Raw genomic sequence first — 12,140 nt, forward strand, 5'->3', positions numbered from 1 at the left:
CCATCAGAGCCCATGGTCAGTTACTAGTGGGCATTCCCTGAAGCCAGGAAGGCCCTGCTGATGAGGCAGGCAACAGCAGGGCTTTGAAAGCAGGCAACTGCAATTTAGTGTTCAGGGGCAGGGCAGCTGCTTTCCAGTACAGTGATGCCACAGGTCGTCTTTCCAGCAGCAATGCACAGAGGACACCAAAGTGAACTCCAGCTGTGAGGTGACTGGCACAGTTCCAGAACCACAGCCAGAGGGCTAGATTTGAGGTTCTCCTTCCTGGGCTTCAATTAAGAGGCTTTCAGTCATGACTAGTGGTATTTTCCCAACTGGCCATCAGCTTGTATCTGTGTTGCAAGTTAACTGGCTAGGCAGAGCATCCAGGTGTCTCACTGAAGTTCACAGGAGCTCCTTATGCTCATGGCTACCCCAGGTTAATGCCAAGTGCCCATCACTTGGCTATCCAAATGAGCTGGAGGGGCTGCTTGTAAAACCTGGGGGCCTACCTTCAAAACTGCTGCCACCTTAAAATGGTAGTTTGCAGTCAGCTAGAGAGGACTGGGGAGACCAAGGGCTTAGGCAGAGCTGACAGCCTTCAGGTGAAGCCCAGGGATTAACTACTGCACATTCCTTAGTCCCGAGAGAGAACCTTTGGGTGAATCCTCAGGGCACCCTTCAGAAAGACAAAAAGAAAACCCCCTGCAAGCGGATCAGTTTTCAATCATTTTAATGTGATCACTGCAATTTGACCACAGTCGCAGAAAGGAAGAAAAAAAGTCACACAAATGATCTGTGCTTAGGGTTGGAGTCAATCTACACAGTTCTTGTCGATTGACGCTTATTCAAGTTAAGACCTTCTGACCATCAGCGATGTTCTCGGCTGAGAGGCAGGATCGCAAGAGCTGGACACATCTGTGCAAACCAGGAATGCTTCTTCTGGGGTTAAAGCTGCAACACCTGATCTACTCGAAGAGAAAACAAAGTTGTACAGGCACACACGGAGCGAGCATGCAGATACACCAGGAACCAGCTACAGCTTCATGGGGGAAAAAAAACACGTCATGGCAGTACAGAGGTTGGCCTGTTGTTCAGAAGGCTACTTAACAAGGAAGGGGGGAGGGGAGGGGGGAAATCCAAACACACAAATATCAGAACCCAAGAATATGATTGCTTTTGTTTCTCAACGTTTGAAGATAGGAAGAGCTTTTGAAATTACATTGTGTTGGCAAACTCTGATTTATTTATTCTTAGTTGGGTTTTTTTTTGGGGGGTGGGGGAAAGGGTTAACAAAGCAAAAAAAGGTGAAGGCAAATTTTCCAAAGTATTGTAAAATTTATTGTATAAGTATTGCAGCTTTTAGAATGCCATCATATAATTGCCACTATTGGTTACCGTTACACAATAAGCGTTTACAACAGAGTCTTGTAAATTGGCATCAGAGTACATATTTATACTAAAACAGCAAAATATTGATAAGTACTGCATTGCATGTGCTGTCAATAGTTTACAGAAGTTTAAAACTCGAACAGAACTCAGGATACAGGACTGCCTATAACAAACTCCAAAGCCAAAGCGATGCAACTGGAAGTTTTAAGGGAAATTATTAATACAATGAAATGTGTCTATAAGGCAGGCAAATTAGGACCTTAATGTTGTCCTTCACGAGCTCCTATAGTACAGCAAAGATTGGTAGCGGTTTCTGGAAAACTTTTTCGTAGCTCTGTGTTGTACATAGAAAATCTCTGAGCGATACAGAGACAGAAGAGGTTAAAAATTCATTCTGTTCTCACCTAGCACTGCTAATGCCACACGTCTGGGTGCAGTCTTCTCCCAGTTCTTAGTAAAAATGTTGGGCTTGTAGTTATTTTTCAACATAGCAGTTAGTGCAATTGTAGAGTTTGACACGTGTACAAAAGGCTGATTCTCCAGAAAGCAACTGGATATCCTTACACCCCCACTTAAGACAGAATGAACTTCATAATGCTTATGGAAACAACACACTAGATTAGTAAAGCTGAATCTTCAAACCGGTGACAGCGAGGCTTGTGAAGGGAACATGAGTTTTACCAGTGTCAGCCCCAAATGAAACCCATCCTTCCTCACCATCCTGATCAACAAAGCCACGTTCCCATTGCCGGCCAGTATGATCTGGGGGCACTTTGAGGATGCTGTTTGCTGTACTGTAAGCTAAGAAACTCTGGAAGATTAACAACCCCTTTTAAAGCTAACATGACTCTTAAAACTCCGAGCAAAAAGGCAGGCTAGGACAAGAGGTTGCTAAGCATTAGCAATGCCTTGCTTTTTCTGCATTTGCTTAAAAAGAAATCAATTGTAAGGGGCCTGAATCTCTCTGCTGGCAGCTGCAAGTTGCTAGAGACTCCTACAGAGCAGGACCACAGCCCAGCTTCTAGTGCAGTTCTCTCTCAAGCTGCATGAAGGCCAGAAGGAAACAAGTAGAGACATCAGCAAGGGTGTGCAAAGCAAAATCTCTGCCTTGGTGGCAATATGGGACGTGGGAATTGGGAAGAAATGGACCCCGAGGCAAAAAGTAACATTAAATAGTAATAACAACAACAAGAACAACAATAATAAAAAAAGAACAGACCATTGTTTCTAAACACCCATTCAGAACTTGGAGTTGATCTGGGCCCCAGATCTGGTATCTGCACTTTAAATACACAGTTCTTGGGACTGCAAAGCAGAGGGATGGACAGAAGAAAGACAAAAGGTGGACTTCAGTGGCACCCACTGCCTGGGACTAAGAGCTACCCTGCACTGAAGCTGTGGCTGCTCCCCAGGGAGCTGCACCAGCAGTGGGAAAGGTGGGAGCTTGGTTTGTGTTTGTGCATGGCATGGAGTGAAAGGCATCAGTTGATGAGCCACCTCATTTCACACTCAGTAAATTCCCCAAACTAGAGAAAGAGGTAAATGAAACTGGACACATGAACGCAACGATCACTCAGCTGCAGGTACTTGGGGTGATGCCTGATAAATGAAAGCTCACACTAGGAGTGGATTGGGGAAAGAGAAGAAAAATAGGACAAACTCCCAACAAATCAGTTGAAATTTCAAGGACTTCAAAGCACAAGAGTTGGGTTTAATTGCACTGCATTTTCAGACCCTCTGCCACTACCCCTTCATGCCTTGCCGGCCCCTACCCACCTCCCTGACCTCTCTGGGGGTTTGGTGGCCAGGTGACACCACATGACAAGACAATCCCGTTACTTAACAACCTCCAGTCCCCACAACACCTCCTTATTCACTGCTCAGTTTTACATGTGTGATGCATATTCCACCCAAAACCTGCTGAGGTAACCAGGTTTTTCATAGCAAACAAACTAGTTCAGATCACAGAGCACCCCTCCCACCCCCCCCAAAAAAAGCCCCAGCCCCACTATTCACACATTTTGGCTCAAGAGGGCAGTAGATATTGTATTTCAGTTTCTCTTTTGGTTGGTATTTCATTTACAATATCCACTGATTTCCTACCTCCCTGGGCAGGACAATGTGCATAAACGTGTTCAAGTTCCCTTACCAACGGTGGGAGAAGAGCAGCAGGAGCAGCCTGCGTGGCCAGGCACAGGGAGCTGCTCCAGGAGCAGGCAGAGCTGCTGGGAAAGACAGGAAAGGAAAATCGGATGCAAGGTCCAAAGGAGCAAGAGACCAGACGCTGGTTACTTGTGATGCTAAGGATGATTTTGTTTTCCCCTCTCTAAAAAGGGAGGGTTACTGTTTCTTTAATAAGGCACTAAATAGACATGTTACATAAAGGAAAGATACACTTCAAAAAACTTGTAGAAATTCACCAGTTTTGTACCTTTCATGGCAAACTAGATTTATTCCTTTGCAAGACTTGTGGGTGTTTTTTTTTTGTGGCTTTTTTTCTCTTTTTTGTTAGGTCATCAAAATTTAGGTTACGCAACTGTAAAGCTATGAAGGTTTCAAGAGCTGTGGAAAAGCAGTTTGAAATATTGTGAAGGTACAGGACTATTTCTAGGCAAAAAAAAAATAATAGTAATTAAAATTAAAAAAAGAGGCAAAAAATAATGATCAAACTTCAAGTTCAGCTATTCATCATCTTTAAAATACATATAAATAGTGTTCAAATGGTCAGAACTTCAAAACCGTTCTCGTGGTTGGTTGTGGGGTTGTTGTAGTTTTCTTTTTTCAAGTAATAGAAAAAGTTGCTTAAAAACAATAGTTATTGCCTTTATATCTTTCATTTATGTCACTCTACTAGATAGCATCCTGCAGAAAATGAAATCGCACCTCCTTGTAAATGCTTTGCACTCTGTGGTTCCCACACCGACCCCTCCTCGCACCCCAGCGACGCTCTCCCGGCCAGGAGGCAGGGCCAGGGATTTGCCCTGGCGCTTTCTCTCGCCCTCAGGTTTCCCACTCGCTCGCTCCGTCACGTACACCTTCACCACGAGGGTGAAACACCTACCAGACACCTACACCATACAAAAATGTAAACAATAGCATAGTAAGACAAAATGCTTCCAAAAGCAAGATAAATTAAAAGACACACAACACCCGGCAGGCGGGAGGGCAGGTGGGACTGTGCTGCTGCAGATGAGGACATCTTCAGAAGAGGTAAAGGAAGGGTTTGCTTCTAAAGCATTAAGCGTATTTCCTTAGCCTTAATTCATACATCACAGGAGCAGATTCATTGCCATCTACTGTATCTGACACCTCTTTAGCTAGGATAATAAGGTAAAAAATAGCGATGACCAGAGGCAGCCCCAGGGATGGCAGAGCTGCGAGACACGGCTGCGCCTGCTTATCCCAAAGAGAGGTTTGGGAGGCTAATACAAAACGAGAGAGACTTTGACCACCACCACCACCACACCGTTCAGCTCATACTTTCCATGAGATATTTAAACCCTAGCTAAAAGGCAGCCGGCGGGCACGTCACCATCAACTCGCATTAACTTCTATAATCACCACTTCAGCTCCAAACAGGGCCCTTCAGTTAAATATTGAAAGGAAAAAAAACCCAAAATAAAAGGAAAAACCCCAAACCACTTTGTTCCTTCAGACACAGAAGTTTATTCTGATCCCCACCACCCACCCCCCTCCGAAAACTTAAAGAGGTTGTCCAAAACCAAAAAAAAAAAAACTCAAGTAATTTTTGCCCGCTTCAGTCACTGCTGACTCTGGGAAGCAGGGAGCTTTTATTTTACCTTTCTTTACTCCAATAATCCTACCAGATGACACACAGACGCACACCAACTCCTCTTGCTTTGTAGGGAATGTATTAAAGCCATGACTGTCAGCGGCCACGCACGGGGACTCTGGAAATGAAGGATTTGCATAAGACGCAGTCTCGCTCGCCGCTCCTCCCAGGGCTGCCATCAGCCACCTTCCACCCCCTTCCAGCTACTTTGTTCTTCACTTTGACATAGATCCCTTAACAGGTTCATGGTAGACATGATAGAGGCTTTGACCAACACAAGCACTGACATATTTATATTAAAAAATAGTGCAAAATTTCAACATTTATATAAATAACTCTAAACCCCTGCTTTTGAATTTATTTTTTTTGTTGTTTTTTTCCTCTTTTTTTTTTTTTCCTTTTTTTTTTCAACCTTTTTTTATTTTTTTTTTTTACAATACACGATTTTTGAGTTGGCACTCCAAAAAAAAAATTGCCATTTTTTTTTATTTCCTCTTCTGGTTCAGAAAATGACTTTTTTTTTCCTTCTTTTTTCTTTTTTTCATCTTTTTTTTCTTCTTGTTTTTTTTTTTTCTTCTGTTTTTTTTTCTCTTATTTTTTTTCTCTTATTTTTTTTTCTCTCTTTTTTTCCTCTCTTTTTTTTCTCTCTTTTTTTTTTCTCTCTTTTTTTCCTCTCTCTTTTTTTTTTATCTTTCTTTTTTGTTTGTTTATTTGTTTTTTTTAATAGGCCTCTTCTAAATACAAAAATACTCCTGGCTCCTTACACATACACTTTTCTCTTATTTCTTCTATTTTTTTTCCCCTCTTTTTCTTCTTTTTTTTTTTTTAATATATATTTATATATTTATATTGCAGATCTTTCAACAAAATGTTGGTGGTTTTTTTTTTTGTTTTGTTTTTGTGGTTTTTTTTTTTGTGCAAATATTTTCATCTTTAAAGAGAAGTGAAAGCATCGAACGAAACGACCGACCGACCAAAAAAAAAGAAAAGAGCATTCACGCACAGCTCAACTAGAAACAACAACAACAACAACCAAAAAAAAACCCCACCCCAACCCCCAAAAAAACAAACCCCCAAAAAAACAAATGAAAAATAAAAAAAAAAGGACTACAGTTGATTTTTTTTTTTTGTTGTTTGTTTGTTTTCCTTTTTAAACGTCTAGACACAGCTCAATAAAGAAATGTTTTTGCAAGCTTGGTAGGCTTGTGCATTCAGACCAGACATAACAAGTAAATATTTATACATGGAGAGATGGGGAAGGGCTTTTTTGTGGGTTTTGTTTTTTTCCTCTTTGCTCATCTTCCTCAACTCTCTCTCTCTCTCCTTTTTCTTTTAACGAGAAGTGCAGAGTGTTTCATTTGCTTTTCTTGCCTTTTTGTTTTGTTTTTTTTCCTCCTTTTCTTTCTTTTTGTTTTTTTTAAAAGGGATGCCCTTTTTGTTTCTCTTTCTCTTTGTTCCACACCGTTGTGCTCTCAAGGCCATTGATTTGTGAATGATGGAGTCTGCTGCCCTCCAAGATGGAGGGCAACCCGTTGTTGTTCTGCTGGTGCTGGTAAAACGTCGACCCGGGGTAGTGCCCTATCACCTCGCTGTATGTCGGTGGCGGTCCCTCCATCCTACCATTGCTCCCATAACAGGTCGCGCTGATGCCAGAGTTACTGCTGGGGGGGCACGGCCCCCCGTACACTGAGTTATCTATCAAGTCACTGTCGAAGATGGTTCTGTTGGGGGGCGCCCGGACTGACTCTCTGTTGAGCTCCATTTGCTGCTCGGGGTCTCGCAGCTGCAGCGTGCAGGGTCCCTGGTATGGGGGGGGCTCCTCGCCATCTGACAGCGAGATGGTGGGCGGCAGGTCGATCTCGTGCTGCATGTAGGGGTAGGTGGGCTGGAATCTGTTAAAGCGGTCCCTCTGCAGAAAGGATGGCACGGCCAGGCGGTCGCTGGGTCTCGGGGTGTAGATTTGCTGCTGAAAGGGAGAGAAAAAGAGAAAAGAGGGAGAGAGGAGTGAGACCTGCACCCCGCTCAGCAGCAAAGGCCACAGCACCCATGCCCGCGTCGCACTCACCTCTGTTATTCCATTCCCTGACACCGTGCTTTCCGAAGGCCACAGGCTTCCCTCCTGCATGGGAAAGAAGAGAGGGCAGAGTGAGTGACTGCCAGCAGTGATAAGCTCCTTGTGATAGGCTTCATTCTGCACCAGAGCCCAGGTAAGGTGCTGCTGCTGCACGTCCCTGCCCCGGCTGCAGCCAGCTCTAGCAGAGGCATTAGCTGCCATCATATATGCTGGGTATCAGAGGGGTGTATGCTAAGGGCATTAGTGTATTACCACCGAAAACAACACTTCTGATTAGAATTTCCCTCCATTCTCACCTCCATTTATACTGAATAGATCATTTGCAGAATGAATGATGAGAACGACACCAGCAAACAACGCTCTGCAGACTTCCTCCCTCCCACCCACCCACACCCACCCAGCATGGCTCAAACATGCCAAAGGAGTATTTTTCAGTTTGTGATCCATGAGCTGTGGGTGATTCACAAGACATCAGAAAATGCTCCATGAAATAATGACAAGCTTTTTTTTTAAAAAGAAAAACCTGACACCCACATTCTGATGCACACAATCACGGAAAGCATGGGAAAACAAAGATAACAAGTGAATAACCAAATGTTAAGCCTAATTTTGATTTAGCTAAAAAAAAAAACCCAACCCAACAACAAAACACCATAAATCTGTAGCAACAAGATGGTTCCAGAGTATTTCTTCTCCAAAAGCAGAAATGGTTCTTGGCTTAAGCAGCCTGGAGAACTGTGTTCTAGAGGTTTCCTTGCGTTGCAAGCGTCACCCCGATCCTGCAATCTCAACCCAGGTGCCAAAAACCCCAGGCAGGAGAAAGCCACAAGCCAGTTTCCCCCAAACCGTGAGATTAGCTTACAACTTGTGATCAAAACAAACAAACAAATAAAGGTTCTTCCCATTTGCTGTCACCCTAGACGCTTCTGCCTTAAGAACTGAAATATTCACATGGAACGGAGCAGCATTCCTCCCAGGCAGGGCTGGGGAAAAACAAGCCAGAAGGCTCTTCATTATAACCTGGAATAGCTGGCACTTGTCAGTTCCCTGCAGGTGAATCTCCAGTTCTGGCACAGGCAGAAGTATTTACCACCAGTAAAAAAAATAGTAAGTAAATGCCAAGGGTGTTTCTTTTTCCCTTTAAGGTGTCTCATCCAAAGTCCATTCTCAGGCCCAGCCGACACAGCAGGGCTGACCAGAGAAGCAAGCCACAAGCCCTCCCACTATGACCCATTTCTTTAATAACCTTGTGACAGCCCTGGCAGCCTGGTGTCCCCATGAAAGCCTGTAAAAAGCTGCAGTGGTACCACAGCACCACAGACATCTTCACTGATAAAGACAGAAAGGATTCTCCCTGCTGATGCTCCCTGGACCTTACCCAGCTGTGAAGCCCATCTGGCTTCATCCCAGGCTGTGGCATGCAAGGAAAAACATTGCTGCATAACTTTGCAGCTCTCCCAGTAGAAGGCTGATGCTACTCTCAGAATCATCTTCAAAAGCTAACAGCCTGGGAGTGCCTTCTTGGGCAAAACCAGCCCAAGTCCCACAGCAAAACCCTCAGCACTGGGGCATCCCAAGACATGAATCCAACTGCCTGAAACACAGCATTTTACATCTCCAAACCAGCCACCTATTACATTCCCCCTCCTCTCTTTTCCTCCTTCATTTTCCCCAACTTTGGAATATATTTTCTCTTGTGGTATCATACATGGTATCAGATATGGAGAGAATTCCATGAGGGTCCTGTTTGTGAAGATCAGCTCTGCACATAAACCTCAAGGCAGTCCTGTTGCCAATGCAAAGAAAACAGTGATTTGTATGGAAATGAGACAGCCCAGATTCTTCCCACTTCTCAGTTTTTTAGGGAGCATCTCCTTGGAGCAGAGGTTAAGTGCTGTAATGCCAGCATCCCTCCAGCTACTGCTAATGAAAGTGCTGGCTGAGGAGTGTGCTGCACAACACCAGGTTCCATACAGACTTGAGACTTCAATATGCAGCTGTTCACACAGGCATCAACTGCTTTCTCTGGTCCATCTTACACGTACTTCTTGCCTGCAGGGATAGTCTGCAGGCAAATTCCCCCAGCAGCCGATATACCCCAGAGGAACTGTATCTGTCACAGCTTAAAGCCTCACCTCTAACCCCCTGCTCAGCCATGGCACTGACACCAAAGGGAACAGGGAGGGTTTCCAGTGCTGCCACACATAGTACCAGCCCTCCACCTCATCCCAAAGGATGCTGAAGCAGTGGGCAGGAGCAGGAAGCACTCTGAAAATTGTATTTACTTTGCCATGCCCCCGTGGCAGACTTCCTGAGCAGCGAGTACCCCACTGCCTTCTGCTAGATGTTTTATATTTAACTTGGCAGTGGGCAGTGCCATGGCAATATCCCATCTGCTTCCCCCTTTCCTGGGAGTAATGTCAGCTGGCTCCCACGAGGGTGGCTGTATCCCAGCAATTCCCAGCACGTGAGACATGGCTGTGCTCAGTTGGGGCTTCCCACTGTGGCAGGGAGGACACCCCCCCCACCCCCCCTTATGGGAGCTGCTCAACCCAGAACATGCCCTATTCCTAAGGACCACCTCACCCAAAGTCTGCACCCAGCTGTTTAGAAGAAATCTCTGGCTCAGACATTGACTCATCTGTTTGTACAGATGAGGTCCAGAAATGATGCTCCAGGCAACACATGGAGGCAAGAGTAGCAAACTAGTAGAAACAGCACACTCACTGCTCATTGACACCACTGTGAAGCCCATCTGGGCAAAGGCTACTCTCTCCCCAAAACTCAACAGCAGGATTAAAATTGCTGGAAATCAGTAGTCAGAGGAGGGCAAAGCCTCAGGTACATAAAACACATTTCTAGACTTCTCACTTCAGCCATGGGATGGCTACACAGCCCCACTGAGCCAAGACAAACTGCACTGCCCTACGATGGAGCATCCCTGCTGTAAATCCTCACTTCGGGGCTCTCCTCCCTTACCTCTGATTTTCAGAGTACTGAATTCATCTCAACAGTGGCAGAGTCTAGAAAGCTCTAGTTTTCTGAAACAAAAGCTGAGACTCTGCTGTCTGATGAGCAATACGGCTGCAAAAGCCTCCACAAGCATTCCAGGACTTGCTGCTGAACCTAAAATTACTTTTTAATTTCTTTTTAGAGATGAGCCTTCAACTTGTATAGAAGTGCTTGTTTTAGCACCATCAGAGAATTTGCTCTGTAAAGCTGCAGGGTGCGGATTAAAGTCTCTGAGCCTTCAGGAGGACTTGTATTTTCCATTCTGGGGGACAAAGGCGTGCTTGGCAATCAAATTTAAACCACTTTTCTGGGGGGACTGGGATATCACTGTTCCAAAGGTGCAGGGACAGCGCCATTCTTACTGCAAAAAAAGGTTTTAGTTTTCCTAGATATTGTTATAAGGAGACAGACTAAGTACAGGTTTTAGTTTTAGGAGACAGATTAAGTACAGCCAGGCCAGTGATGGAGAAACACATGACCTAATACAAAATTTCCTCTCTAGCAAGAAGAGCATTAAAGCATCTTTAGGGAAATCAATTTCTCCTTCACTTGTGATTTTCGAGCTACAGCAAAAAAAAAAGGACAATTCAGGCAGACCTAGCAGCATCCTGACCATGGGATGAACTACTTTAATATTTCAGAAGATGAAAAGCGTGCGTGCAGCCCCAGTGCCCATCTGTGGTCACGACACCAAAATGAAGTTTGGGATTTGAAAAGCCCAATGCCAGTTCACTGCAAGTTTAATGGACTGCGTGAACCGGTATCCAGTTCAGCACAGCCTCTGCCTGCCAGCCCTTGGCGCTTGTTTAGGCTGGAGCTGGTTTCTACGAGACGACAGCCTGTGCTGAATGCCCGAGGAGATACCTCTAAGATCTTTATTATGATTGATCCCCCTCTAACGAGCTTCCTGCTTAGCACAGGATGGGCTTCCCTGTCCCATCAGGAGGGCGCTCAGGCCACAGGGAAGCTTGGCTGCCACTCTATCACCGCTACACTGACAGGGGCAGGGAGAGGGGGAAGGATTATAAAGAGTGCAAAAAACCAAAGCAAAGCCAAAATGGCATATTCACAATCCTCTCCTTAGCTCTGAGAAAGGTTTTGAAGATCCTGCCTCCTCACTGAGTGTGGCAGAGGCGCAGAGATAAACCTTTGCTGAAAAGCCATTTAATCACTGACGTGTCTGAAGGCTGACTACATAACAGAGCTGGTTTGCTGAGGAAAATTTTGCCTGGTATAATTTGAAACAGAAAAAAAAAACACCTTTGAAAAAGGAGAAAATGGCATCCTCTCTTAAACTGTCAACCTGAAATTTCTGTTCAATCTCTGTGTGATTTTCTCCTCTCTTCCCATGTTAGTCTTGCTTCTGAAGGAAAATAAAATCCAAACCATTTAAGAAAACAGACATTTGTATATTAAAATAAAAAAGGTTTGATCTGATACTTGCTTTGAAAATGCAAATGGAAACATTTTGGTATTGTTAAAGTAAAACATTCTGGACACGATAAAAGAGTCAAATACCTGAGAAAAGGAAAGCAACCCTTCTGCATTTTTCAGTAATTCATGTGCTTGGGTGCCCACATTCTGCTACTGCTGGAATCCCATCTCTATGGGATGGTAAGATGAGATGTAAGATTTCTGTGAGTCCAGAAGGAGCAGGGATCTGTGTGTGTGAAGGGGTTAGCTCTGCTCCCTGTAGCAGGCAGGTGCTGGAGTGATCACCACCTTCGCTCTGCCTGGTTGAACACAGATCAGGCATTCCAGCACTTGGATCTTATTGCACAGCACCAACAGACTGAGCTCACCATTGTGCCCTCTGGAGCTGCACTCCACAGCCCACAAAACAAGGGGGGCTTTAATTGAGCTTGGGGTGGACAGAGCTTCCTTCCCAAT

General features: G+C 44.7%; 1 protein-coding gene across 3 annotated transcripts in view; it reads right to left on the minus strand.

The window, feature by feature from the left end:
- Window positions 1-695: 695 nt before the first annotated feature.
- PMEPA1 (prostate transmembrane protein, androgen induced 1) overlaps window positions 696-12,140 on the minus strand; it is a 53,615-nt gene continuing 42,170 nt past the window's right edge. For 2 of the 3 annotated variants that reach the window (XM_068150001.1, XM_068150003.1), the window contains 2 exons: window positions 7,230-7,283; window positions 696-7,130 (listed from right to left, as the gene is read on the minus strand). In XM_068150001.1, the coding sequence (XP_068006102.1) occupies window positions 6,582-7,130; window positions 7,230-7,283 (603 nt within the window). In that variant the 3' untranslated portion in view covers window positions 696-6,581. The remainder of the gene's footprint in view (window positions 7,131-7,229; window positions 7,284-12,140) is intronic. The other variant, XM_068150002.1, reaches the window with a different exon arrangement.

Source organism: Melanerpes formicivorus, unplaced genomic scaffold (assembly GCF_026170545.1).
Source record: "Melanerpes formicivorus ecotype bairdi unplaced genomic scaffold, bMelFor1.0.p_v2 SCAF_19, whole genome shotgun sequence".
NCBI lineage: Eukaryota > Metazoa > Chordata > Aves > Piciformes > Picidae > Melanerpes > Melanerpes formicivorus.